The following is a 27,311-nucleotide window of genomic DNA, read 5'->3' as shown; positions in this document are numbered from 1 at the left end:
GTTCAAAGGGTGGATAGCGCTATCCACCGGATAAATCACTATTCGGTGGATATTGTAGTATGTTTTGTTAAATAAAAGTTGAGATACGTCGATGCATAACCTGTGACATGGTGTTGTGATGTTAAATGATGGCTGGCGTTCAAATCGTCAGCTTTTTTTAATTTCGCTACCGCGGTTAAATTACCCTTATCCACTTGCAGGCGGTGTTTTCCCGTTATCCTACACACAGGAGAAGGGTTATATACCCGAAAACATTTCTGACTCTTTTTGATGTCTATTCTGCAATATGAATCCTACCTTTGCAGTCAGTGTTGCGAATGAAATTCGACTATAATAGAAGCAAAATATTCTGGTGCTTTGGTGCTTATTTTGCATGTGGATGATGAACCACAACTAAAAATAAAACTATTAGAGTATCATAGAATAAACTAACCTGTAAACGATGTGAAATTTCTGGCAGCTTTGTAATGGCGGGCTCCTTGTAAATATACTCCTCTCCATCCAAGTCACCAAATTTAGGTCCATAAAAACCCACCCTGAAATACGTCCCCAGCATTCGCTTCCCTTCCTAAAAATCACAAAACACGCTGGATCAATGAAACTTCTTTTCCAAAGCAGATCAGTGTACCAGTCATTTTAAGAGTGAATGTCAGTAAGAATCGAAGAGAATCCCGTGAAATGTGGCCACAGTGCGATCTTAAACGGTAGTGCCAAAAATTGCCTGATATGTTGACAATAGACTTGGTGCATACTTCTTCAATGTTTAGTTTTCATTTTTGCGAGAATCATTTCACATGCTGAAAAAATAACGCCATTAATTTCCTTTTTTAATACCTTAAACTGGCTGGCCTTTCACCAAAGAATCACTTATTAAAAGAACTGCATTAGCTTTTAGGCGTATAAACAACTCTTTGTGTACACACTTCACATCCCTTCATTTCACTTAACCTCACTGAAATTACCAAAGCTGTAACCTAAAATCACTTTAAGTCCTTACCGTCTGTATGATCTTGCTAAAGGCTTCTGAAAGTTTCTGATGAACGTGAGTTAATTTCTTGTAGTCACGTCTAGCCTCCAGTATTGGGATAAGCAATTTATACACTTCATTGACGCATTCAAACAAATGAGCACGGAAAAATGTGCTGGCAGCTTTCTCGAGTAGCAACACCAATCCATTTTCACAGAAGTATTTTCCAGTGCAAATACCCTCTTCATCCTAGACAAAACAAACATAGCATATTGCTAAACATTTATTGGACAATAGCAGAGTTGAGATGGGGGACGTTTAACGCGTTTAGTGAAAGGGATGGTTTAAAATAGCAATGTGAAAACACAGTTTGTTAATTGACATCATTTAATATGAATAAACATACAGACTACTATACCCACTAATGCTTTGCACGTTAAATTAATGACAAGCACTTGAAAGAACTGGCAATACTTTTGCTCGAAGACTGCAGCCAGGCCATCGAAAGCTCGGTGTTTTAAAGTTTTAAACCAGTGAACGTTTTTAAATTTTTAATCGTTTAATCATAAATTATAATGCAAAACTGCTTTGTTGTGTTTGATAGTTTCCCAGAGAATTGCCTTATTCCCTGGGTACGTTTGCTTTGGTTTTGATTGCTACGCTAAGTGATTGGTTTAAAAATCTTGCGCCACTTTCTTTGCCAATCAAAACTAAAACTAAAACCAATCGTGACTTGCTTGCGCCCGTTTTCCCGCGCTTCGTGCCTGCAACATGTATTTGTTGTGAGTTTTGATTGGCTCACTGGATTGTCTGTTTACTTTGTGATTGGCTAAAGTGATTACTTTGCTTTCGGTTTTTTTAAATTACTCTAAAGTTCAGCTTTACAAAACCAGACTTACAGGTGAGACGACGTCATCTGAAATAGCACTCTCCTCTAGAACATTGGGTGATATCTTCTCAAATGAAACACATCCAATGGGGAGATAAGGCTTGTCTTCCAGCATACTCAGATATTCAGATACAAGGCCTGCCGTATGCACCAGGCACATGGCAGCCTCAACTTTTTGCTGTCATAATATAAAAAAAATAAACTGAGTACTCACTCTTGCCTAACTGCAGGGCGGTTTTCTAATGTGTTGAAAACAAAACCAAGCCGTTATCTGGCCAGTACAAAAAATGAGATTACGGTTGCCAAGGTCAGTGGTAAAATGTGTATAGCTGCGATTCGTTTTGGTTTTGTCTTGGCTTTTAGGTTACAGCAGTGAGCGACAACGTAATAACGCTGTTCTTGACGACATCACGACATCTCGGTTTGAGCATATTTTGACAACATACGTTTCAAAGCTGCTGCCTCTTCTTCAGTGGTAAAAGTGCAACTGTAAAAAGTGCACATCAAACAACATTTGCGCTACACAGTTTTATCTTTGTTTGACATAATTACCTCAATCAGTTTCTCGCCAAAACACTGTTCACTGCTACCCTATACAAATGCAATAGGCCATTTGCTATGGGATCATGCCAACAGCAACTTTTTCCCGTACTCTTAGAATAAAACTTCTATAAAAGTTTACTATACCTCGCCGTGTTTGGCGGCCATGTTGTACAACCATGTCAGTCGTAAGTCAGGCGAGTTTTGATATCTGATACAAAGATACATAATATACCGGTAAATATGTTTAGCACGAGAAAACATTTGTACGTTTAGAATTTATGCTCTTTAGCTACACATTGTTTCCTAACTCCCACAGTTAGAGTCACATTTAAATTCAATTTGAGTGTCAAACTGTCAAATTCGCTGATGTCTACCCCATAATTAATTCTGGTTTCCGAATTTTATTCAACATCATTTCGACGTGGATCATGATTGAGTGTAAAGTTCAAGCTGGTTAAGGGAGTTACAGACTCATTCTTGATGAAAATAGTAGTTAACGCCTTAAGCGGATTTAAAATACTGACACAAATAAGCTACAGCTGGCTGACTGTCAGATACACGATGGTACTCCATCACTTACCCTTTGGCAATCCTGTACATCAGATCAATCAACATTTCTGGATCCTGAATAACAAAGAACAACAATTTATTTATCCCTAATAAACAATAAAGCAGTGCTTTATTGTAGCAAGCTGATTTTAAAACGGACAATACTTCATTTATTGTTACATCATTTAACAACTACAGTTTTTTGGGTTTTTTTAAAAAAAAAAAGAAAATTTTACACAAATTTACTACTTTTTAACTAAAAAAAAAAAAAAAAAAAAATAAAAAAAAAAAAAAAAAAAAAACCCCACGACCCCAACTTGGATTTCAAATTTTTCCAAAACTTACCCGCTTATAAGAACCCATTTTTTCAAATTTAGCGTAAACGGGTTCTTATGTAAATGGTGCTTAGTGGAATTTTAGGCTACGCAGGTTCTTAAATAGGTTCTTATTTAATGAGAAATATATTATACACCTGTGAATGGTAGAACGGTGGCATGTATATTAATTTAATGCCAAAACAGGCCTGGCCTTTAGACAGTACAGTATGTGGCCATGACCCATTTTAGTAGATATTTTAATTCTCAGTATCAGGCTAAAAGTTGATCTAAGGTGATTCCACTGAAATAGAAGGAGTAGTAAAAATTTTCTGAAACTTGGTCCAGGTTACAGTTATGTTAGGAGCATTAAAAAAATCAAATAAAAAATAAGGGTCACCGCGCTAGTTTTTGTGTAAAATGGATGGGTGTTATAGTAAATAATTATACGACCCGCGACGTATATGTTAGGAATTCTAGTAATCCGAATGAGGAACTATTGTTTCTAGAAAGAAAATCATTATTGCGTTAAAATTAGTCTAGTTAAACAAAATAGACCTTGATTTTATATTAAAAACTATTCTTACTGTACAGGAATTAAGTAAATGAAAGAAATTAAAAATTTTGCTCCGTGCGTATGTTAACGGCACTACCTAAAAACGTGTTTTTTTTATGGCATTAAAATTAAAATATCTCAATGTAGAATTTTAAACTTTTCTTTAAATCGCAATATATTGTAGACAACCGTATGACATTTAAATTAATACATTAAAAAATGGGGGTCACCGTGCTCGTTTAAGAGAAAACGACCATTTATTTCCCTACCGAGCTTAGCCTAACGGGAATCTCGTAGTGTTCCGTGTGCGCGCGCGCTCGTGCGCTCGCTAAATCACGCGAAAACCTATGCGCAGCAAGGATGCGCAATGCAATTCAGTGGAATCACCTTAACGATATATATCTAATGAAATATATACATATATGAAGATTATTTTAGGTTAATTTCTATAAGAACCTTTCTATAAGAACCTGTTTCAAATTTTAGGCTAAATAGGTTCTTATGTAAATGGGGTCTAAATTGATATTTTTAGGCTAACAGGTTCTTAAATTGCAGGTTCTTATAAGCGGGTAAGTACTGTATTGAGAAGTTTCGTGGTCACTTTGTGTTTACTTGTTGACATGATTGTGGCAAACCTAAACCATCAGGAAAGTGATACGATACAAATACGATAATACACCAATGGAAATGACAAAATTGACCTACATGTAACTAGGTGACAGAAAGGCAAAAAAAAAAAGGTTCAAATACTTGATCCTCATGTCAAGAAAACTCTCTTTCTCTTTGAGAAATATAGCAACTCACTAGCAATGTACGATAATCTTTTGAAATAACCCATGAATGTAGGACTTTTTGGCAAATTTGTACAAATGTTTCGTCTACAGAGGGTTAAAAACTGAAATTTGGGGTCCAGCGAGAAAAGGGGGCAAATCGCAAGGCGAGGCAGCATCTCAACATTCAAAAAAGAAAAAGAACAAGTTATGATACCTCTTGATATTCCTTCATCTTGACTGTATCTGACAGAATCATGTGCAGATTGAACACCAACTCTCTGACCTGAGATTAAAGTTAAGTGATTTAAAACACTTTTGTTGAATAAGACAATTGAACCTCTCTATCTGAAACTCAAATCCATTTCCCTTGGATGTGCTTTTTCCCTCATTTACTATCGGCCATTTCAAGCTCCCCGCTTTCTCGACCTATTTTTTCTTTCCCTTGAGAGTTCTAGATAGCGGTATTCTAACAAAAAGAGTTGCACTAAGAGTGCTGTATGAACTATACTAAATTGAAGGGTCATTATTATGTTGTTAATAAAACCGTAAGTTTGAATTTTAGTTGACATGAAGTCTGCTGATTACGGCTCAGTGATTGTCCAACTTATAGCTTAAACAGCTGTGTTTTGATCTACCTGATCTGGGAAAGTGCTTGTCCTCAGCTCTTGATCTGATTCAGCATATGTAATGATTGTCTTCAGCGACCGACGAAGGTGATCTTCATTAAATGTCTGCAAATTCAAGAGAAGAATACATAAGCTCCTTTTAATGCTGAAACGACTGTCTGGAAAGCGTGAATCACTAAGTTCCCCTACAACTCGTGACATCGTAAAATTACCTTATTACATGGAATTTTGGCGAGACTTAAGCGATTTTTCAAAAAATCGCTAAATTAAAATGTCGCTAAATACAGATTTTCATGAAATTTGGAAAATTAGGTGACTTATGTTCTAAAATTTACAAAAAATCACTAAATAAAGTGTCGCTAAATACGGATTTTTCAAAATCGCTAAATTAATATGAAGCCAAAATTTCATGTAATAAGTTAATACTAACACCTTATTTAACCAGGCTCTGCAAGTATCTACAAGCACTTTAGATATGTCCAGGTATAGAAATATAGAACAAAAAATTATCAACTAACTTGTGAAGTACCAACAAGACTGGAAAGTGACATTGTAACTTGCATCTTGACCCGGGCAAAGTTCTTAAAAAATAGAATGTGAAGACATATTAGTCACATGATTTGTATTTTTTAGTTGACTTTTTAGACTTATTCATCCAACTGAATAAATGTATGTTACAAATAGAAAATGGCACTTATGTTGACATGAACACAAGAGAAATACAAGCTGCGGGAACTGATTGTATTTTCATCTGACTATGTGTACAGGAAGCAGCCATCTTATATTTCCAAGACAAAGCCAACACAAGATGTACCAACAAAACCACTTCATGGCCAATCAGAGCATGTACTATATGATCAAAACTTTATTTAGTCTGTGAATGCTTTAAAAGTCCTCTCGAATAAGTGCCCCATCTAAGGCAACATTTGCCCCTCGAAGAAATGCTTCCTTCCTCTTCCCATGTAACGAGACAACAAATGTGTTTATAATAACATTGTTCCGGCTCTACAGGTAAATCGACGATAACATCTTTGTTAACGAAAATAGCTCCATTAAAGTGGAGATCTCAAATGTACTGCAAACTTACATTTCCAATTTCAAAGTTCTGTCTCATGAGGAGATAGAGAGAAGCACTGGCCTGGGCACGAATACTACTGAGAGCTGAGCTACAGTGATTGAGGAGTCTGGAGCAAAGGTCTGCACACAGCTCTGTGTCATCTTCAAACAACAGTTCAGGGAACTAAAAACAGAAACCACCTTGAAATATTCCAGTCTAAAAGATATGTCTAATCACAAAAATTACTTAATTCTTGATATACTAAGATTTACTCTGTATATTTTCCTTGCGCTCTTCGAATGAAAAGTTCAATATTTGAGACATGACTCCAGACTAAAAAAAAAAAAATGTTATTGACTGTTTAAATTTTAATGAAAATTGGGGAACCAGTTAGTCATCGATCCAGTGCAATTCACATCTACGTATAGTTTCACTTGAAAATTAAACCTTTCAGAAAACTAATACCCCACCTTTGATGGTTACACCACCAATACACACACACGTGCAATGCAAGCGGAAACTATGTTGCATTAATTTTCACAGTGATTTTCCTTTTTAGATCCAAGTTGCAAGGATGAACATATAAAAATCCTAGGCAATTAAAATTACTACAAGTACATGCACTTAAACAAATCTGCTACAACTACTTTTTTGTCTTGCTTCAAAGTCAGGAGTTACCAACAGTTGAACTACTGGAGTCGTTTACACTGTTTTAAGTTATATACTGAAGAGCAGCTCAACGTCTTAGTTTCCTAGATGTAGTATAACATCATGAGTGGAACACAGATACGAAATAGTGCAATAGTCCCATAGTTTTTTGTTCAAATTAAAACGTGTACCCTAAATTGTAGATTATGATACCCCTTCCACAATCGCTTCCTTGCTTTATTTATTTCTTGGAACAACATCCCCCACGTTCGGGGAGGGTTAGAAGTGATGGCTGGATTTAATTTTCTTAAAAAAAGTGTTGTTTTAATGTTTCTGGTCAAATTTTCTGAAGGAAGTGTTTCAATCGTTTTGGAGTACGTCGTAGCTCCTAGCACACAAAAAGAAACCCACAAAAAAAGATATTAAGAAAACGTATAGTGAAACTTGTAATAAAGGAACAGTAACTTACGCTTGCACGCTAGTTTCAGTGACATACCTTATAAACAATTGATCTTTGTGTTGCAAACATGTTTTGCAGAACTCTCTCACTCTGATTGCAGTTTAGAGAATGAAGCAATACCCGAAGTATTCCACTTAAAACCACACGCAAGGATTCTGAGGACGCCACCGTCTGAAAGAGAAAATTACGTTACAACGAATATGTTACACCGAATTTAAGTACACGACTATTTTACCTAAATAGTTGCTTGCTCATAATGGTCAGCGTATTGGATTCTAAACTCAAGCACTTGCATACTGGGCAGGCAAATCAATGCTTTCCTTCAATATTACTGCCGGGGGAAAATATTTATTGAAGAAACAGCAACATACGTGTCTATGATGCATTTATACTGGGCTACTTCACTGCAAAAATCAAGATTTGGAGGTTTCGAATAGACAACTGACCACCACTTCTGAATGTCAATTATTATTATTTCTTTAACTGTAGTTTTTTTTTTTATAATGTGACATTGGTTTTGTATCGTGTTCTTAGCAAAATTCTTGTTCCGCAGTGTAGTTATTAGGTTAAGTGTAACTTACTGACACTCCATCAAGGGAGAACAGCTTCATACCGCAAAAACTATATTTCCTCTGCTGGTTGAAATAACTTTATCTAGTACTTTGACATAAGCTTTCTTGAAAAACAAATATCATATATTCTGAAACAAGATACATTGCAGTTACCTGGACTAAGTGTTCTAGTGTATCTAGAACAATGGAGTTAACTTCAGCGGCAAGTGCTCCTTCAACTTGTGCATTGACCTCTACTTCAGGACGAAGTCTTCAACAAATAGAAAAGATGCTCAAACAATTTGCTTACAACTACAATGTACCATTTGCTGTGTATTAAAAGTACTGCTCTACAATCAAACCGTTGGACATGGAACAGGTTAAAACATCAGTTAAGACCAAAATAGGCAAATATACAACCAACAAAAAAAGGAATAATTTGGTCTGTCTTCTACAAATCATACAATACATGGCATCACATAAGCAAGCATTAGAAAAAAAAGGTATGCGCACTTTTATTTCTTTCAATGGTGGTAAAAACCAATTTGTGACCAAAAAATATCTTCAAAATTTAATCTTAATCCACCATGAAATTTTCACATTTACATGTTAATAGGAGCTGCTGTAAATCACACTTATTTTGCAGTCAAATTTTGTAAAAAAAAATTAAAAAAACTGCAAGCTGCCTTTTAAACTGGTGAATATCCTCTGGAACACAGGGAATGGTTGCAAAAAATCCCACTTATCTTTAGTTGCTTTATGCAACTTTAATATGGAAACAAAAATACTGATACCACTAATTGGTGAATCATTTTGGCTTTCAATTAACATTTTGAACGTTCAAGTATTACATAAATTGTGATGCTTATCAATAGTTACAAGCAGCTACAATAGAACTAAAAACATTTCCGTCTGAATATAATTTTATATTAAAGAGTGATGGGAACAATTTTTTGCCTTCTCAGACTGTAGTCAAGACACTGTTAGAGACATCACTCACCTGTTTTGTTGCTCAGTTGCCTGTCTCCACTGTGTTTGATCCTTACGCCACCTTAATCTTGATTCTGTGGTTGGTGACTGACCCTTTTCTGTTTGAACACAAGATGCTTTTGTTTATGGGTTCAAAATGAAGTGTTCACATTCGCCTATGGCCAGTTAGGCCTTGTACACTTCCCTGAGAATCATGCCAGAATGTCTTTACAATAACCTGAGTTCACAGTGGTGCCCAAGTGTGCAGCAAATAATAACCTTACTTATCTTACCATACTCAAGTTTTATTAACAGATAATTATGACCATACTTTTTGGGAGAGACAAAATGCTAAAAGGGGTTTAAGAAGGTAAAAATAAATAAATAAAACTTTAAATACCTCAATGCAATAGAGGCATTTTGGGGGAAGATTAATGAAATCCTAACTTTTATTAGAAAATTCATTTTTGGGGTGTGATGATTTATATCAAATAATTAACTCAAACGTCTATATCTCTAGCATAGTTACCTAACATGACTCTACTATGGCGTTGCATCATCTCCCTTGCAGCACTCTTATTTCCAAGTAGAAACTCTTCAAGTTTTGCCTTGGCGTCCTGTTGGGCTTTAGGTCCTGGCGCTGCAGGAAATTGTGACGATTTCTGCATTTTGCCACCATAATCAAACAAGGTGATGCACAAACGAAGAACGTCCAGCAACAAGCCTAGTCTAAAACAACGGTAGATTGACTTATCAAGTATGTTACGACTAAAGTCTATACGTTAAAAGTGTACAGTGGAGTTAGTTAAGATTGTGTGCACTGACAAAACAGGGCACCTTACCGTCGATTGCATCTGTCCGTGAACACGTGCCACCGAAATATGATCTAATTGGGTGTTAAACGTGGCATGGTCGGTCATCAAACGTTTAAAGTTTGACAGACCGTAACGGCAACTTTCGCGCCAAAAGTTCAACTCATGTCAGTTTCCAAATGGTTGAAAGATTGGATATAGAGACTTCTTCTGATAAATTGATGCTGATCTTTGTCGATATGCATACACAGGTTCACTTGAATTATTTCTAGTGTAAAGTTTCGCCCGTACTCAGTGTTTACGGTGAGCACTTTTAGTGCAAAAGTTTGCGTTACGGTCTGCTAAACTTGAAACGCAGTCGTTTGACGTCACGAGAAACCATGTTTTTAGCGGGTACATCAACGGGTAGTATTTACCTGGCAGATGGCTGGTCTCCCCACCAGTCCTTTAACACTTCACTGTCCATGTTCTTCAGCACCCACAGCAGACACACCAACAGGTTACGAGTCGCTTCTAAACTGAACTGCTGTGGCTTGCTTTTCTGATGGAACAAAAAACAGCCAAAGAGACATTTGCAGTTGTTTTAAGAACGATAAAATGACCATCTGTTCAAAAAGTTACGTAATTGACACCAAGCGCGCGAAAATTCACGTACCCAAGCCACGATTGGTTTTTGCCTGCATCTGATTGTTAAAGCAGGTGCGTAATCTCGTTCCCAGATCTCTTGTGGATTTTAGCAGGTGTCACGAATTACCAACCCAATCACGTGGTGCATTAAAGAAATTATTACTTTCAACACTCAATTGAAATCCACTCAAATCAAAAGTGATTGATTTATATTAACCTGTGATGAAACGTCACTCTTGCTGTCATCTGACCCCATTAAAGTTGTTATACTGGATGTCGCTATTGCCATGGCAACATCTGGTGTAAAGCTGGAACTGTCTTCACTGCCATAACCATACAGCTGCTGTAAGGCTCCAATGACCAGACCAATGATTGGCAGATATAATGCAGCTACAGCCGAGCGACAAGAAGGTTCATCATGACGAGTGTCTGAGTCATGGCAGGCAATGAGGTCCCTTGTGGTGTCTATGGCTTGGCATATTAGTGTCATGTCCCTGAAATTACACAGATAACACTAAATAAATGATGTAGCTCGGTGGTTAAAAGCATCCGACTGGTTTGTAGAAGTTTGATTTCTGTCAAGGATCCAGATTTTTGTTTGTCTCATGCACAAGGCAACATAAATAAATTACTTCTTTCTCATTTCATTTACTGTAAACATTTGATTTGCGTATCACATATGAACCTAGAATGACTACAATAAATGGACTTAGTTCTTTACAAGTCTGCCTGTAGCTCAGTGGATAAAACATCCAACCGGAAAGCACAGGTCTTGTGGGTTTGACTACCATCCGGTGCTCAGATTTTTCTTTGTCTCATGCTTTTGTCAATAGAAAATTACAATTCCTGGCTTCTCAAAAAATTTATGACTTACGTAGTGAGAAAAAAGATGTTAAAAAAATCAGTATGCATAAGAGTAGATTCACTGAAGTAGGATCAAAATGTTTCTTAAGCTTGAAAAAGAGGTTTAACTATCTTTTGGTTCTAAAAATGTCGCATGATTCACAATGTGACACTTGCCAGACGATATACGTTGCAATTCCTCTAATAATATTGGTTTCGACGTCAATCGTCTCTCTTTGTTAAAAATATAGACATCGTCAGTTATCTATAACCCAGAGAAATCACGAAATATAGGTTTCCTTATGCTGTGTATTTAGAGCTGGGAACATTTACGCCTACAAAGTTAAGTGTAAGATTTCATAAGAATACTCTGTTGACCAAGCCACATTATACCATCATTAACCAGGACAGCCTTACCCTCCTTCCAATGCCAGAGCCAGTTCAGAAAGGACCAGGCCAGCTAGAAAATGCTGCTGTCTAAAGGCAGTGGACAGTTCTGCCATGCTGTTACCTATAATTATAGTGTAGGTAGACATTGCTGAGCCGATTGATGACAGTGAGGGGGTGGGTGAGGAGGGCGGTGTGGGGTACAGAGGGGAAGGGAATGGCAGATTCAGGGTTACATAATGCTCATGGCTGCAAACAATCCTCAGGAACTCAAGTCTGAGTTGTGATACTCCAGGATCAATGGTAGCTTGATAATGCATCTAGTAAAGAGTCAAAAAGAGCCATAGATTAGTTCCTACTAACACTGAGAACAGCAAATAAGCATTGGAGTACACTTTTCCGACAACATCTTCCAAAAAAGTGTAAGTCATATAGTACAAATTAAATATTTTATTTACTACAAATTAAATGTTCTAATGAAAAAGTTTGAAGTAAAAGTCTTAGTTCTTAGTGGTGGCTTTTGTATTCTGTATAAACCTCACATACCTCTTTACAGTAGTGCCTGATCATCTCAAAGACAAAGCCTCTGTCAATCAGCGATAAAAGATCAAACATGAAAAAGGCAAGGCTGGAATTTAGCCTTCGACAAAGAACAAAATCCTGCAAATAAACAACACATTTCAGGAAAATCGGGTCATCTTCCCACCTGGGTCTTGGGAATTTTTTCCCCTGTGATTGGTAGGCTACCAGCTACTAATTACTTAGAACAATCTTGTTTTTGTTCTAAGATCCATGGGGACAAATTCGAAAATTGCGAGCAAGCATGATATACAAAAGTAACGATATATGATATTTATATCTACAAGGGCGCCAGTGCATGTGCTACTCACTGAGTACATGAATAAAGTAAAGCAATCTTATTCCAAGAGTCTACACTCCAACATGATGCTGACCGGAAGAAAACAGGTTTGGGGAACACTTTTATTACACATGATGGATTTTGCATATACATGGAGCATGTTCTGGTAATCACACTTGAGCCTTGACCTGAAGGTTCCTTAAATAGAACTTATAATCAGGTTATGTCTTGTGCTATAACATTCACGAGTAGACTGTTTTCTATTTTATGATGGCTTTATCCGCGAACTAGTAACCTTTGATTGGTTGAACAATTAATTTCTTGAAATCATCTCGGTAAATACTTAACAACACAGGCAGCCCAAACTCGTCAATCCATAACTATTTGAAGATACTAACCTCAAGTGTAGCAATAATTTCAAGAACTGTAGAGTTTACCATGGCTCGTATATCACCCAAAAACTGTTCAGGAAAACGACTTTTCCTTGTCCAGAAAAACTTGTCTGTGTTTTCAAGGTGTTGTGACATACTTTTAAACTGTTGATGTGATGAACAAGCAAATTAAACATAAATGAAAGCATTTGTTTTTTAGGTTGAAATCTCTCAAACCAGTTTCATTTTCACTTTCTTTTGTCTCATATGACATAAATAAATATGAAACAAAATAAAATAACATTGGTTTGGGAAATTTCAAGTCAAAAACACTTTAAACAACCGAACATTTCAGAATAATTAAGTACGCATATTCTCCTTCACTGAGAATCTGCACTGCAGTTGTACAATGCTCAATGCCAGAATTCAAAAATCACCATTATCTTAAAGTAAATGGCTCCTGATTGAATTTCTATCACAAGCTGTCAATGTAGAAACATCTCATGAACATGAAGGTGGGCACATTTAAATATGGAGGATATCCACTGTTAAAATATCAGTGGATTGACCCCGATACAGTGGCACCCCGATATAACGATCCTCGATATAACGATATTCCCGATATAACGATGAATATTCTATGTCCCGGCAAAAGTTACAGTAAAATGTATGGGACAGAATCCCGATATAACGATCTTCGATATCACGATATTCCCGATATACCGCAAATGATCTAATAAACGCCCAGGGCGTCTATTAAATTTTTGGGGTCCTAGGAGAGGCCTTAAATAGATTAATTCATAGTTCGATAACGATGTTTTTATCGTAATCAGGATCAACTATGTTGTCGTTTTTGGCCTCTTCGATGTCCGAGTCAAGCAAAAAACTAACTTAATTGCGTGATTTTACTCTATGGAGCATTTCCCTGGTTTTTGAGGTGATTCTTGGAGGGGGGCGTCTATTAGACATGGGGCGTTTATTAGAGAGGGGCGTCTAATACAAACTTTGCACTTCAGGGGAGGCGTTTAATTGAGAGTGGGCGTTTATTATATCATCTACGGTAACGACGAGAATTTAGCTGACCGAACGTAAAATCCTTCCGATATAACGATATTATCAGTACTCAGTCACAATTTATTTGCAAAACATCGATTGTAATGCAATAACATAACAGTTATTGAGTGATCTCTAACGTTCCTTTAAACAGCTTTGTACGATGATATACGAAAATTATACTGTGTTCTAAGCCTTCTTATCAAAATTATTCTCTTAATCCTCCTTTTATATGCAGTAAAAAGTATTTGTTAGGTTTACCCCTATATAACGATATTTTCGGTTATTTAACGGCCATATCGTTACATCGAGAGTTTCGATATAACCACATAATTTTACTGCTCCCTTGGCATATCGTTATATCGGGGTTCCACTGTATAAGGAATTACCAAGGGACTGCGGAAATGCATTCATACAAAACAGAGTTCATTATAAACCCAATGTTTTAAATTGATGAAATTGCTGAGAGATGAAAATTGATATCAATAAATAATTTTCTATAATTAATCTATTGATAGTGAAAATCGATGGACAAAAATATATTTTTTGTAATAATTCAATTAACCATCACTGTCCAATATCAACTCATTATTATTGATTGCCACCGCTTCACATTGGTAACAAATTTTATTCATGGGGATGACATGAATAATGCCATAAAGTGCTCGAATCAGAGTTGCAAAATTATGTTCCCTATTGTATTGTAGCCTGCTTTCTACTCCCCAGGCCCCTCGTGACACAGGCTAATTGTATTGGAGTGTGAAACTATTTGCCTACTGCCTGCCTGCAACAAGGTAGCTCACCATGAGTTCGAAAAAGAACCAAGCATGTGCCATTGCTGTTTCCTTCAAGGGTCCACTTGCCACTGCCCACTGTAATGCTAACTCTTCATGCACCAACTAAAAACCAAAACAAAACGGTACACTCTGAGTAATTGCTAGCGAAAATTAAGTTTAAAGGAGAAAATTGGATGGTAAAGTCTTCGTTTCAATGAAATAGTTAATTCGAATTTCAGGCAATCAAACGCATAACCTGACATTAATGTTATCAAAAAAAGTACTTCATCCAATACCTTTCTGCTTCCAGTACCACTGCCAAGACCAGGGACATTCAGGGAGGTGGGGCGTGTCTCAGCCATGCTGCTTCTGTTACCAGGCATGTTCATAGCATCAGATATCCTTGGTTCTTCATCGCCATCTATCCACTTTCCAGATGAAAATGAAATCGGCTGATCATCAGCCAGGGCTGCATTTAGCTGAGGATTACTGCTTGATATTTTCTGCCGAGCTTTACTTTGTAAACCAATTGGAATACTTGTGGAACGTCCTGGCTCACCTACAAAAAGAATTGCATAAATATGGTAAGGTCTAACTGTAAAGGAGAACCACGTTAAGTCAATCAATAAACTCCCAATGTGAAACATGAACTTAAAAGTTGGCAGCTATATTACATAATGCTGTTTCTTTTACTAGCCTATAGTAAGTGGGCAGTTTAGTGGTTATTGAGCAATTAACAAGATAAGCAAACGTTACTAGTTTGATAACACTTAACAATTATTAGAACAAGTCGAAGTTAACCTGTAAAATGGTCTGGGGAACCTGCAGGCGAGTGGTTGTAAGGAGCTGAGAACACATAAGTCACATATGACGCCAGTAAGTGATTGCGACCATGCTCATCTTGGCTGTTTTCTAGCAGTTGATGAAGACGATGTACAATCCGTGTCAATGACTCAAATGCTGCTTGTCCAATGTTAACTGTGAAAAGAACATCAAATTAATTATCCACAATGCTATGATCTCATTTGTGCTGCATTTTGATGTATAGAATGTAATAGCTAGCAAAAACAAAAACACAACGAGTGGTTCTGATGGAAAAAGCAGTCCTTGAGCTTTAGTATTGTAGTAACAAGATTGCAGCCTGGAAAACTTCTCAAATATCGAATGATTCTAACTTACAGCAACCCTGATATTTCATATGACTGATAATAATAATATGTGCATCATACTGATAAGTAAAAACCTCATTTACATTAACTTTCAACACACTTTCAAAATAATTTCTAATGACACCCAAAATAAAAACAAGAATAGTTATATTAAAAACAAACGTTCACTGGCTAAAAATATTAACAATAATGAGCTTTCGGCTGTCGCTCTACAGCCTCCGACGGATAAAAAATTGAATACAAAATGGATAAAATATATACAAGAAAGGTGTGATAAAAAGAAAATAATGAAAAACAAAAGCAAAGTAAAAATGTGCTAATTAAGAGGCTATTTTTTAAAAAGAATACAATATTGGCTTGGAATGGGCTTTGAGTTATTGTCAGCACGCTTAGTAGCAGAGGTGTGCTAAGCTTCCAAATTTTTTCTAATACGAAAAGAGCCTTTGTCAATTACACTAGAGTTTTCAAAGTCTATGCGATGGTCGAATGACCACGCATGTTTCGCAATGTTTGAGCCATTCGCACAGGTTTTTACATTCCTGATATGTTCTTTTTTTGCGGGTTTCAAAACAACGGCCGGTTTCACCCACATAGTACCAATCACAATCAGCACAAGGAATTTTGTACACCACATTTGGTTGTTGTTCGACTGGTGGTCTAAATTTAGGGGATGGAAATTCTTGTTGAAATGTCTTGTGGGGTTTATTAATGACTTGAATGTCGTGCTTTCGAAGAATCCTTGTTAGTGGTTGCGTGACACCATTGATGAATGGAAGTACAGCGTAAGTGTTGGAATGCTCCTGAGGCGCAGCCCATTTGAAAAACATATGGACAAGTTCTTCTGGTGAAGGGATGGCATGTCTTGTTGGATTGGAGAATTTCTTCTTTAGGATGTTAGAAATAATATCGGACGGATAGTTGTTAGCTCGTAGGGCATCAGTGACGTGATTGATTTCAGTATTTTTACCTTGGGCTCTGCTAGGGAGTTTAGTTGCCCGGTGTAAGAGGGTCTCAGCTGTGCTAATCTTATGGCTTTTGTCATGGTGAGAATAAAAGTCTAAATATCTGTCGGTGTGGGTTGCTTTGCGATAAACATCGATGGTGATCGTGTTATCTTTGCGGGAAACCAAAGAATCTAGGAAAGCGATCTGTTGGTCAGATTCCTCTTCGATGGTGAATGAAATGTGTGGATCAATGGAGTTGAGAGTAGCATGGAAGGAGTTAACAGCATTTCTTTTGATGATGCAAAAACTGTCATCCACATAGCGTTTCCACACTTTCGGTTGTACTTCAGACGAGTTGATGGCCACCTCTTCGATCGCCTCCATGCACAAGTTCGCCACGACAGGGCTTACAGGGCTGCCCATCGCGCAACCATGGATCTGTTTGTATATCTTATCACCATAAACGAAGTAGTTGTTAGATAAAACAAAGTTCAGCAGAGAAATGATTTCAGTACTATCTAGGCTCGTGCGTGAAGAAAGTGTTTGATCCTTGAGTAGTTTTTTGCGTATGTAGTCACAGGCTTTATCTACAGGAATAGCTGTAAATAGTGATACTACATCGAAGGATAGCATTACTTCGTCATCTTGAATGTCGACATCGGAGATTTCTTCAGCAAACTTAGCGTATAGCAGAATTAGGGACAGAGAAACCATTTCCGTTTTGTAGAGGTGACAAAATGTCTGTGAGGAACTTGGAAGTATAATAAAGTGCTGAGCCAATGGATGATACGATGGGTCTAACAGGATTTCCTTCTTTGTGATGTTTTATTGATCCACGAATGGCTGGTGGTATGGCATCACTGGAGCGAAGTTTGCGATAAGTGGGGTCGCTGATCTTTTGTTGATCTTTTAAGGCAAGAAGCCTTTTGTTGAGCTCACGTTCAATCCTCTTAAAAGGAGGCTTGGAGACTAACTCATAGGTGTTATTCTTTTTTAAAAAATAGCCTCTTTTTTTTTTTTTTTTTTTTTAAATGGACCTGTAACCAGGTGGTTGATTCATTAAGAAATAAAAACGTTACTCTGGTTAAAAATTTGTAGTAAAATGTTCGTAAAATATCTACAATGTCCCAACGTTTCGGCTTAAACTAAAGCCTTCATCAGGGGAAAGTGATAAGTGAATACAAAAAGCACGTTCTTATATAATATGCAAATCGAGAGCTAATGTTTGTCCCTAAAGGCTAAATTTAGAAATTCGTGCGGTAAATGCATGCCGTCATCGCGGTTTAGCGGATTATTGCAAGTGTTAATTTCCCAAGCCTCCAGAATACGTCTTTTGCGCCAATTTGTGCTTGTACGTAAGATCTTTGACGATTCCCACGAGATGGTGTGGCCAGAATGAAAACAATGTTCCGCTAAAGCTGACTTGTGTGAGTGTTTGTTTTCAACTGCTTTTTGATGCTCTTTGAGCCGGGTGGAAAATTTTCGTTTCGTTTCTCCGATGTAGCTTTTGTCACAAACTTGGCAGGGAATTGAATAAATTGCGCCACGAATCTGATCTTTTGGCAATGGATCTTTCGGTTTTGGAAACAAATTGCCGATGGTTTGGTGTGGTTTTAAAGCGACTTTGATTTTGTTTTTATTTCTTAATGAAATAGCCTCTTAATTAGCACATTTTTACTTTGCTTTTGTTTTTCATTATTTTCTTTTTATCACACCTTTCTTGTATATATTTTATCCATTTTGTATTCAATTTTTTATCCGTCGAAGGCTGTAGAGCGACAGCCGAAAGCTCATTATTTTTAATATTTTTTAGCCAGTGAACGTTTGTTTTTAATATGTCTAATCCTGGCTGCGCTTCAATCTTTAAGAATAGTTATAACTGTAACAGTAATTTATAAAAAAATATATATTAAAAAAAATAGGATAATATTAGAGTTCAGAGTTTAGTTTCTACTGTTTCTACAAAGAAATTGAAGCTACAAACATAAAGATAGGTTTAATACCTACAGTCCCTGATATAACAGGTGGCCTGACAAGTAGCAAAATAAGCTTGTCCAGAACGAGATACAGAAACCTGACAAGAGGTTCCTCTTGTGTCTTGGACAGATCAACAATGCTTTTACGCAATACAGACTCTAAATTTCCTTCAGAGCTACGGGTAGGTGACGACAACACACGTCCTTCTATCTGATGACAAACTTTCAAAAATTTATGGATATGTATGTCCTGCAAAAAAGAACACTTATTAAATGTATTTCAAAATTTAGCTGAAAGGAGAGGCCCTTTGTTGGGGGGCGGCTTGCTTGGAGGGAGGCACTCATTCAAGAATTTACAATACTTGTAGTTTTAAAAGAAGTAGCTGGGTGTTGAAATTAACAACATTTTGCATGGAGATATATTCATTTGGTTATCTCTGATAATTCATCACTATGAAATTGTGCAATGCTTTGCACAATACAGCACCAGTGTTCCATTTGAATTTGAGTTCCGAGTTTTGTTGAAATTGAAATACAAATGTTTGTGAAGATTTCACATTGTCAGAACCTTTTTCTCAAAACCTTGCAAATTTTACTGCAAAAGTCCACTTTTGAAAGAGTTTGGTAAAAATACAGAGATTTTAAAAGAGAAGGGCTAAAAATATTGTGAGAAAAATCATTGTTTACCTGAGTGTAAATGGAAGATACAGATCTGACAGCAACATGGAAAACACCCTTGTGACCCTCCACCCATTTCATACCAGGAAGTTGCACCTATAGTAGAATTTGAATGATGCCACAGTCATTCTACACAGGTAAAATGTAATATTTGTACACATCTACATAATCATGGTGAAAAAGAATGAACAAATAAACCTGGAAAAATCAATATTAAAGTGGGTAGAACTATATGTCAAAACATGGTTGTCATGGCAACTCCAAACACTTGCCAGTAGTCTTGAAAGTAAAAATACACCAGAAACATGAACGAACAACTACTGAAAGTTGCAGTATCGCAGAGGGGAATAATTTCAAGAGATAAATTTGGGGTGGGTTTGGGAGTGGCATCCACCTTGTAGAGCCAAAGACAATAAGTAATTTCCGCATACTACTTTAAGTAACCTACCTGTAGGCTACCAGCATCGCAAAATCTAAATTGCCTCACTGATAAAGCAGTTGGACTCTAAAGAATCAATTACCTCTGGTGAAAGCACACTGTAACTTGGGGGTGGTTTCTCCAAAGATACCGGAAGATTAAATTCACCAAGAGCAAGACGTCCATCTTTTACAGCAGGGATCCACTGTTGAAAACATGACTTGAAATTAACAGACCATGAAATTGCAAAAAAAACCTCAGATATAAAAATATAACCCCATGGGTTATAATAATTATTTAGTTATTATAGCTCTTAAGGATAGATATAAGTTTATAAGCCCCTTATGTTTTGTATATATTGGACTTGTTCAAATGTTGCATGTGGTGGTCATTGGTACTAACAAATGGTAATACATATTGTAAAGTTTTTGCTCAGATTTTTTGATTTGATACATGTAGATCCATAGAACTTCAAGGGGAAATTGTTTTTTTCCAAATCAATGATTTTGAGTTTATATGCAATTTCCAAAAAAATAAATAAAAAAAACTTGAAACATAAGCAAGTTATCCACGTCTCTACTCTCCTGGTGGGACACTAGGTGCAGGTTGCCAAGGAATCGGAGTTCAGAACCCATTCCTTAAAGCTCAAATTTTACTTGATATTCTGCTGAAATACTTGATTCAACTTGTGCTTTAGACATCTTCATACAGTCATTCTCAGCTCCAACACTTCTCTGAACTTTTCTTGCTGGTTTGCAATTTATTAATAACATTATTTTTGAAAGAAAAGCCACTTGGATAAAGCTGCTTCCTCTCTAACAACTTTACTGCTACTTGTTGAAAGGCACTCGTTTTACCGTGTAGCCTATCGGTGTTTCAACAGGTCCCTTTTCTTCAGGCTTCTTTCCTGTTGAGCAGCTAATGTGATAAAATGTAAAAAGCAGATGATGCTGTTCTGTCAAATGGGCTGGTAACTTGACCTTCACTTCTTCATAGAAGTCTGGACACCTAAAAATCACAACCACCATCTAGGGTTATTGACTACAACAAGTTTGCTATTAGCCTTCTAAACATACCAGTACTTTAAATAAATGGCTCATTTACTGAAGAAAAAACATTCCCTGGCTTTTCACAAAATATAAACCAGTTTGTGCTTACAAAACAACAATTTTTTTTCATTACACTTAATGTTTGTTGCTAGGAGGCTGCATGTGTACTGATTTCCCCGAATTAATGTATCTACTTATGATGCAAAATATATACTAGTTATGCAACGCTTTCGAGTGGTGTACTATGGAATATCCCACGAGTCACTTGTATTTTCTCGGTATACACACGAGCCTTTAGGCGAGTGTGTATACGAATAAAATACAAGTGACAAGTGGGATATTCCATAGTATACCACGAGAAAGTGTTGTGTAACTATTTTATACCATGCCATAGAAAATACGCTTACTAAATTTCGTCGAGAATACCATCGCAGCGCACGATGGGAAGGTTGGGTTGAATACCATCGAATATACAACGGCTTTCCTGCATTCTGATTGGCTGTATTTTCTATGGCATGGTATAAAAATAAATACAACATACTTGTTGTGGTAAGTGGCTGCTGTCCAGGCTTCTGACTGCATAGCAGCAGTACTGGATTTGCCAAATAGGCACTAAAAAAGTAGCAAAAAAATTGATAGTACACATACCATGGAGCCTTCATATACTACTCCAAAACCTCAACATTGTGAAAAGCCCATTCCCTCCCTTTCTAACAAGTAAACCTAGTCAAATAATGAACATAAAAGTTTGGGTAGTTCTGTTTATGTTAACTGCTGCATCATTATCATCTCACATGCCCATCTCTCTGGCGCTGCATCAGCAGTAACCATCCTCACCATCCTCAAAGCCATAAACATGTAAAATAATTGGAGCAAAGTCAGTCTTTTTGTGCAGAAAACAAGATTGTTACTACTAAGTTAATAGTAGGTTTCTTTAGTGGTGAGTGATTACCTTCATGCTAATTTGTGTCAATATTTGATTGATAAAAAGATACATTAAATTTGTACAGGTCATGACCTTTGATAAAGACAAAAAAATTGGACCAAATCAAGAAAAAATCAAGAAACTGCCAACAAACAGGAAAAGCAACTTAACTGATATACTTGAAGAAACCAAAAAAATGCCCAAGGTCATGTTATGAGAAGCTAGTCAATATTGATTATTTATCTGCGGTTACAAGTGGGAACACGACTCTCTGAAGTAAGGAGCATTATGTTGCATTATTATATGGCTACAATAGTACGTGCGCTCTGATTGGCTGCTGAGCGGGCATTATTTTCTTGTAATGACCGGGCATTATGAAAATTTTTCTCGGCTCGACGGTTTTTTGAGTTGTGAGTAAAAGCTACTAGCAAGGGGGCAAAAACAACAAAAAATGCCGACAAAATATAACTATCTTTTCAATAACTGAAAGAAAAATATAAGCATACCGATACTTCTTTAGTATGAGCGACGAAGAGAGCCACAGAGAGCGAGTTTTACCTCCAGTGTTTCAAGTGTTTCCCTTGATTATACTCTTTTTTTGAATAGTGCTTAAAGGCCATATAATAAATAACTTATTAACCTCGTCCGTTTGGTCATTACAGGGGAATCTCAGACCTAGACCTTGATGTATTGACCTCGCTGTCGCTCGGTCAATACATCAAGGCCTCAGTCTGAGATTCCCCTGTAATGACCTCACTCTCGGTTAATAAGTAGTATGTACCACAGTACTGCATAAAACTGTATGACATTTAAAATAATGCAGTCCTTAAACAGTAAATAAAAAGAAATTTTCCATTTTTCAAAAAATTAAATGTATTAATCTTCAGTTTTTATTTGTGCTTTTGAGTTCTTACTTATATTTTATTTAACCCTCCCGTAAGACATAAAGCATTCAAATGCATGTTAATGAATGTCTTACTTCAAGTGGTGCTAAGTCTTCCCCTGCCATGAATTGTACTTTGACTGCAATGTTCCTGGCAGATGTGCTTCTGCTGGTATAATTAACACTCAAGGGGTACACATACAACAGGTTCCTGAAAAAATACAAACATGCTTAGAACTAATGTTTAATAAAGGCACTACATTATAGTCATTATCCCTTCAGCCCTGTGCTGAACACCCATCAGGGAAGCCCAGGCATATTGTTACTCCACTGCCCCCAGGACATTATGTCAGCATTAATACCAGTATGTCTGCCAGCCTGCAGCACAGGCCTGTTTGAGTTTTTCCAAGATATTCCTATCAAGTGCAATGACATGGCAATCTAATCTTATCCAAACTACATTAAGTTCTCATTACTTTTGGAAATACTATGAAAGTAATAAAGATCAACAGGAAAGTTGACTTAAAATAAAAACAGCCTTTTAAGGTATGAAAGTACTGTAAGTTTCCCTCAAGTTCTAAGATCTGTAATATAAAACTAACTATGCTAAATATCTGTGCTGGTGCATATAAGAGTCTTCTTACTTGAATGTAAGGTATGGGGTAAAAACTTCTTTGGGTGCAAACTCTTCAATCTCTTTGGTTGGCCGTCCCTGTCCATCTGGATAAGGGTGTACCTGACAGGAAGATGTTAATCAAGTCATCTCTAGAATAGTGTACAGTGCAGTACTGTTTACCTGAAACCTTTTTGAGTTATCTTTTGTTTCGTCTCGTCACCCACAGTATTTAAGATCAAGCTTGTATGTAAATTTTCTTAGTCTGATGATGGTATAGCTTATACCAAAATATTACAGTTTTTTTTTACCAAGATCTTCATTTGTTGACGTATAAATTATTGGGCACAATGAACCTTTTCAGGTTATCCTTCATCCTGTTTACCTGACTACACCTTTTTGGTACGATTCTAATCAGTGGCATATATGTTGAGTTAAGTCATTACCACTCTATAATTTAGTGGGATGTACATGTAGTCAAACCAAAGAGATAAAAAACAAACAAGCCTGTTATGTTGTCAAAGCTTACCAAAAAGTACAAAAAATGATTTAACCGTGTTAGTGTTACTGAATCTTTTAAACAAAGCACAAAATCACCATTTTGAGCACCATATTTGTTTAACCTGGAGAAAAGCTGTTAGAATTGAGTGCCCAATGTTTTCTACTACAAATTCCCTTGTTGATTATTTGTTGTTCAATACCTGATGCAGCTCAGAGGTTAAGCAGTATGGCGGTTTGTCTCCTGGGGGAGAAATGTCAAGCTTCAATGTTCCTGCAAGATACAAAAATAACTGTTAAGAACAAAACTGTCAGGTACACTACATAAACCAAAAATAATAATGTGCTATGTAGCACCTTGTGTTTAAGCACTATATATAAAAGTTTTTTCTTTTAATTAAAAACTGCTAAAGTGTTGTCTTATTTTTTCTTTCTCGCGTGTCTAAATACCACCAAGTACAGTGACCAGGAAAATCAGCAAGAAACTATTTGGACAACATGAAAAGTACTGTGCTTATCTCATAGATTTCACTGACATGAAAAATTATTTATGGCTTAGAACACTCTCCTCACACCAGTTTCATATTTAGCAAGATCGACTTAAAATAACCTTGCATCACAAAATTATACCAAACAGGGGTGTATAAGACTACAGCTTTGAAAAGGACAGAATATTTTATTCCAGTCAATCAAACTAACAATGACTTGCCCTTCTTCTTTTTATGCAGTCACACAATCAGATCATAACACTTACTAACAAACTTTTACAACATTACAAGCACCAAAGGTATAAACTTCAGATTCAAGATATGAATTTATTATTAAGAAAAATTATCCCTGGACCCTCGAACCTAACTGTATGACTCTCACTGCATGACTTTTACAAAGACAAAGTAAACAATCATATGATTACCTGGAATGCATTTAAGACGTTTTAATACTGAAGAGGGTCTTTTCAGGTCAGCTAAAAATTTGTACAAGTCATCATCCTTCAATTTGTCTGATTCCTGGTAAAACAAAAAATGAAATAAAAAGAATCACTTAACATTAAAATAATTGTAATCGACAGGAAAAAAGGCAATGACAGCACTAAAGTGTAATGTCAATACAATAATGTCCATGTACCTGTTTAAAAAAGCTACTGACAGTAAGAGTGACAGGTCTAAAGTTTGTCAGGTCAGGGGCTACTTCTAATTCACTGCCATCCCCCAGATGAACTGACTTGCGTGCCTCAATCATTGAACTTCGGCTGGAAACGCTTTCACTGTCCTTGCGCCTGTTACTTCTTGGCACCACTGGGGGTGTTTCTATCATACCAGATTGCTAAATAAATAAAAAAAGACAAAGTGACTGCTCAAGAAACTTATTGTAGTCTGTATGGACAGGGTGGAGTTACTATTAAATAATTTATACCAAACAAGACAGTAGGGAATCAATGAAAATGAACCACTGCTATTGTCAATAGGACCTCATTACTTCCCTGGAGATTAAGCTAAGATCTATAAGGCTGGCAAAGTTGAACCTAGGTAGACGGTAGCAAAACAGAGATCTACAACAAATTGCACTCAACTGATTCCTCCCTGAAGAACTAATTCTTCCTAAAGAGAACAAAATATTTCAGTTCTTTAAATTTGTTGTCTGTCTTACCCTTCCACAGTTTTACTAATTTAAAATCTTTTGATGTTATAATTCAATTTCAACTGTACCTAGGCTTTGACTACAACTGACTCAGATGCAAGAAGGTGAAAGTTAGGATTAATGTTGTTTAAAGTACACTGTCTTTAAAAGGGCAGGCATGGCTTGTCAACATTTTTTAAATTACCTTCCGAGCAGGAGTTCCAGCTGGAGGAGTGTCTTTCTCCTGTGCAGGGCCTGTTGTCGTTGTTGCTGCTGTGGCATCACTGCTTGCTGTTTTTCCACTTATAATGTCAACAAGGTGGATTGCAGTCCATGCAAAAGGCATGCGATACTTGCCAAGCCTGTCACAGTTTGACACAGCAGCTGCTCGCATTTTGTCTCGATGCTTGGTTTAAGAGAAAATTATAATAATTTTATTATAATAGAGAGAAATATATTTTAATTAGTTTGTAAAATATATGAATTTCATCAATATAAAGTAACTGTGTTTAGAGATATAAAGAAATATTGCTCTTCGAAGAGAGTTTGAATGTATGTGGTGTTTATTGCTGCTTTGTCCCCAATATATTTATTGTGCTGGATATAGCCTGGTTTGCAAGCTTGGCTGGGCTGGAATTGATAAGTCCTGTCAATCTAATGCAACATGTAAACTTTGTCAGGTTGAAATTATTGGGTCGAATTTATGGTGAAAATCTGTTTCTAAATAAAAATGAGTAAGTTTTCTGATCTTTCCATATTTTTTTTTTGCATCTTTTTGTACCCATTTCATAACTTTCCATAAAATAAAATACATTTACTAAGCAGGGTTAATTGTGACATTAATTGTGTTATTTGCAGGGCAAATGTTTCTCAACTTTTTTATTTTTTTTTATCAACAAACATAACTGCAAACACACTGCATTTCCATGTAGGGTAAATCTCTGATTATTTACTGTTACCTGGAGGCCATAAAGCCACTGTAGAGCTAGAAGAGAATTAGCGATTTACAATTTATGATATTTGTACTCACTTTGCCTGTTATCTATTCTTTGCTAGCATTAATATAATTGTACATGTACATGCACAGTAACAATTTTATGTAAATCAGTAACACTAACCTTAGGATTTTCTGCATCCTTTAGGTATGGTTCTGCACATTCACTTATGTCACCTTGTTGGAGAACTTTTTCCAACTTAATGACAAGAAACACATCTGTTGAGGGGTATGTAATAGAAAACACTGCTGAGCGACTAAGAGTGGAAATATCTGTGCGAGGATTGTGTTCTCTGACTAGCTTCCTGCACCATTCGCTGTTCATGTCAAAGTAAAAATTTTCTGATATCTGAAAAAGACAAATCAAAGAAAAAGGTCACAATAAATGGCTGTTTACAAATTTATAGGTCTTAAAACAAAATTAAACAGGGAAGTTAAATATAAAGAAAGTGGCAGTGGTCCCTGATATGAACAGCCACACACCATCACAAATGTGTGATCTATTAGCAGCAGCAAAAAAGTAACACTGATAATTTAACAAAGAATTGTTAAAATGAATGTCTACAGGTAGAGTACTTTTAATGCCTTGTAATTACTTCCTTGTTACTTACACTTTACATTGTACAATTATTGAAAATGACTTTCATGTTTCTTAGGCATCCCAGAGATCATACAGTAAACAAGAACTCAAGACACAAACAGAATAATATTATAAACAATAAGGAACAGGTCAATTCAGGTTATAAAAATTAATACCGTAAAATCCTGGTCATAAGCCCTGGGCTTAAGCAACTTTGTAAGGGATTTTGAGTGGGCTTATAAATGGAGGGGGGGGGGGTTATAAGAGAAATAACAAAAACCTTTTGAAAAAAGCCACGGCGGTGTTGATCGAAATATGTTTCTAAGTCAAAAACTAA

The 27,311-nt window shown here is 36.5% G+C and overlaps 2 protein-coding genes across 3 annotated transcripts in view; both read right to left on the bottom strand.

Moving 5' to 3' along the window:
* Nucleotides 1-27,311, bottom strand: part of LOC144637971 (dedicator of cytokinesis protein 7-like) — a 61,585-nt gene that overhangs the window by 6,077 nt on the left and 28,197 nt on the right. Inside the window, exons 10-42 of one of the 2 annotated variants that reach the window (XM_078497060.1) lie at nt 26,519-26,743; nt 25,606-25,806; nt 24,909-25,106; nt 24,697-24,790; nt 23,987-24,057; nt 23,317-23,408; nt 22,769-22,883; nt 21,406-21,476; nt 20,673-20,823; nt 19,919-20,020; nt 19,407-19,493; nt 18,747-18,969; nt 15,432-15,608; nt 14,927-15,189; nt 14,658-14,753; nt 12,829-12,966; nt 12,118-12,231; nt 11,602-11,891; nt 10,559-10,835; nt 10,131-10,255; nt 9,432-9,631; nt 8,934-9,021; nt 8,108-8,204; nt 7,419-7,553; nt 6,305-6,457; nt 5,736-5,798; nt 5,227-5,322; nt 4,806-4,874; nt 2,980-3,023; nt 2,544-2,607; nt 1,867-2,034; nt 998-1,216; nt 434-568 (exon numbers count right to left, since the gene is read on the bottom strand). In XM_078497060.1, coding sequence (XP_078353186.1) covers nt 434-568; nt 998-1,216; nt 1,867-2,034; nt 2,544-2,607; nt 2,980-3,023; nt 4,806-4,874; nt 5,227-5,322; nt 5,736-5,798; nt 6,305-6,457; nt 7,419-7,553; nt 8,108-8,204; nt 8,934-9,021; nt 9,432-9,631; nt 10,131-10,255; nt 10,559-10,835; nt 11,602-11,891; nt 12,118-12,231; nt 12,829-12,966; nt 14,658-14,753; nt 14,927-15,189; nt 15,432-15,608; nt 18,747-18,969; nt 19,407-19,493; nt 19,919-20,020; nt 20,673-20,823; nt 21,406-21,476; nt 22,769-22,883; nt 23,317-23,408; nt 23,987-24,057; nt 24,697-24,790; nt 24,909-25,106; nt 25,606-25,806; nt 26,519-26,743 — 4,641 coding nt within the window. Of the gene's footprint in view, nt 1-433; nt 569-997; nt 1,217-1,866; nt 2,035-2,543; nt 2,608-2,979; nt 3,024-4,805; nt 4,875-5,226; nt 5,323-5,735; nt 5,799-6,304; nt 6,458-7,418; nt 7,554-8,107; nt 8,205-8,933; nt 9,022-9,431; nt 9,632-10,130; nt 10,256-10,558; nt 10,836-11,601; nt 11,892-12,117; nt 12,232-12,828; nt 12,967-14,657; nt 14,754-14,926; nt 15,190-15,431; nt 15,609-18,746; nt 18,970-19,406; nt 19,494-19,918; nt 20,021-20,672; nt 20,824-21,405; nt 21,477-22,768; nt 22,884-23,316; nt 23,409-23,986; nt 24,058-24,696; nt 24,791-24,908; nt 25,107-25,605; nt 25,807-26,518; nt 26,746-27,311 lie in introns of both variants that reach the window. The other variant, XM_078497061.1, reaches the window with a different exon arrangement.
* LOC144638021 (uncharacterized) lies at nt 16,214-17,376 on the bottom strand. The gene has a single exon (XM_078497122.1). The coding sequence runs from the start codon at nt 17,374-17,376 to the stop codon at nt 16,264-16,266; it is 1,113 nt and encodes a 370-aa protein (XP_078353248.1). The 3' UTR covers nt 16,214-16,263.

This window comes from Oculina patagonica, chromosome 14 (genome assembly GCF_052425735.1).
Source record: "Oculina patagonica isolate OP01 chromosome 14, crgOcupat, whole genome shotgun sequence".
Taxonomy (NCBI): Eukaryota; Metazoa; Cnidaria; class Anthozoa; order Scleractinia; family Oculinidae; genus Oculina; species Oculina patagonica.
Note: the sequence above shows the minus strand (reverse complement) of the source record. Positions and strands in the feature narration are given on the sequence as shown.